This window comes from Mandrillus leucophaeus, unplaced genomic scaffold (genome assembly GCF_000951045.1).
Source record: "Mandrillus leucophaeus isolate KB7577 unplaced genomic scaffold, Mleu.le_1.0 Scaffold11, whole genome shotgun sequence".
Lineage (NCBI taxonomy): Eukaryota > Metazoa > Chordata > Mammalia > Primates > Cercopithecidae > Mandrillus > Mandrillus leucophaeus.
The window spans coordinates 654,808-656,634 of record NW_012099209.1 but is presented as its reverse complement, the minus strand read 5'-3'; the positions used below and the strand labels follow the sequence as shown (position 1 = coordinate 656,634).

General features: G+C 54.0%; 1 protein-coding gene across 1 annotated transcript in view; it reads left to right on the top strand.

Moving 5' to 3' along the window:
* The window catches only part of CPAMD8 (C3 and PZP-like, alpha-2-macroglobulin domain containing 8), a 126,694-nt gene that overhangs the window by 112,400 nt on the left and 12,467 nt on the right, over window positions 1–1,827 (top strand). The window contains 1 exon segment of the mRNA XM_011989940.1: window positions 1,124–1,289. Coding sequence (XP_011845330.1) covers window positions 1,124–1,289 — 166 coding nt within the window.

Here is a 1,827-nt window from a genome sequence, read left to right as displayed (position 1 = left end):
AATAGCTGGGATTATAGGTGCCCGCCACCAAGTCTGGCTAATTTTTGTTTTTTTAGTAGAGATGGAGTTTCACCATGTTGGCCAGGCTGGTCTTGAACTCCTGAGCTCAAGTGATCTGCCCACCTCGGCCTCCCAAAGTGCTAAGACTACAGGTGTGAGCCACTGCACCTGGCCGTAGCTAGCTGTCTTAACAAAGACCTGGCCATGGGGCTGGGTGGGACAGGGTGGCCCGGGCTCTGCCTGCTTCCCCTAGAGTATCACTGTGCTCATTTGCCATGTACTTGGACATCCTGGCCAGACCTCGTTTGGAAAAAGGAGTGCCAACTTACAAGAATGGTAATGGGAGCCAGAGGCAGTGGCTCACACCTGTAATCCCAGCACTTTGGGAAGCCGAGGTGGGAGGCTCGCTTGAGCCCAGGAGTTTGAGACCAGCCTGGGCAACATAGTGAGACTCCATCTCTACAAAAAATAAAACGTTAGCTGAGCATGCTGGTGTGCATCTGTAGTCCCAGTTACTGGGGAGGTCAAGGCGAGCGGGTCGCTTGAGCCCAGGAGTTGAAGGCTTCAGTGAGCTATGATCGCGCCACTGCACTCCAGCCTGGGCAGCAGAGTGAGATGCTGTCTGTATTTTTTTTCGAGGCAGTCTCACTCTGTTGCCAGGCTGGAGTGCAGTGGCGCGATATTGGCTGATTGCAACCTCCAACTCCATGGTTTAAGCAATTCTCCTACCTCAGCCTCCCAAGTAGCTGGGATTACAGGCACACGCCACCACGCCCAGCTAATTTTTGTATTTTTAGTAGAGATGGAGTTTCACCATGTTGGCCAGGGTGGTCTCAAACTCCTGACCTCAGGTGATCCACCCACCTTGGCCTCCCAAAGCACTGGGATTACACTGTGCCCAGCCTATTTTAAAGAAAAAAAAAAAAAAAAAGCAAGAAAGAAAAGAAAGGAGATGGGGTTTTGAAAATTGGGTCTGCAGGCAGTGAGAGCCACAGAAGGGTGCAAAGCAAGGGGCTGTGAGTCATCCAGAGCTCTCCCCAGGGATGCCTCAGAAGCCAGTGGGTGGTGGGTGGGATGGGGCAGAGCAGCCTCCCAGGGTTCGCCTTCCCACCCCACCCTGCAGGAGGAGAGGGGCTCCATTGACAAAGCGAGGCACTTCCTGGAGTCTGCTGCACCCCTGGCCATGGACCCCTACAGCTGTGCCCTGACTACCTATGCACTGACCCTGCTCCGCAGCCCAGCAGCCCCTGAGGCACTGCGCAAGCTCCGTAGCCTGGCCATCATGAGAGGTAGGTGTCCCTGGCCCTCCCCAGAGGCCACAGTGTCGGGAAGCCTACTGTGGAGCCCGGTAAACAACTCATGAACGTATTTATCAAAACTGACGAGTCATGTAGTCCCAGCTACTCGAGAGGCTGAGGCAGGAGAATCGCTTGAACCCAGGAGGCGGAGGTTGCAGTGAGTGGAGATCGCGCCATTGCACTCCAGCCTGGGTGACAGAGCAAGACTCTGTCTCAAAAACAAAACAAAAAACTCATGAGTTGGCCGGGCACGGTGGCTCATGCCTGTAATCCCAGCCCTTTGGGCAGATCACTTGAGGCCAAGAGTTTGAGACCAGCCGGGCCAGCATGGTGAAACCTCGTCTCTCCTAAAAATACAAAAATTAGCTGGGTATGGTGGCGGGTGCCTATAACCCCAGCTACTTGGGAGGCTGAGGCACAAGAATCGCTTGAACCCAGGAGGCAGAAGTTGCAGTGAACTGAGATCGCACCATTGCACTCTAGCCTAGGTGACAGAGTGAAACCCCATCAAGAAAGAAAGAAAGAAAGA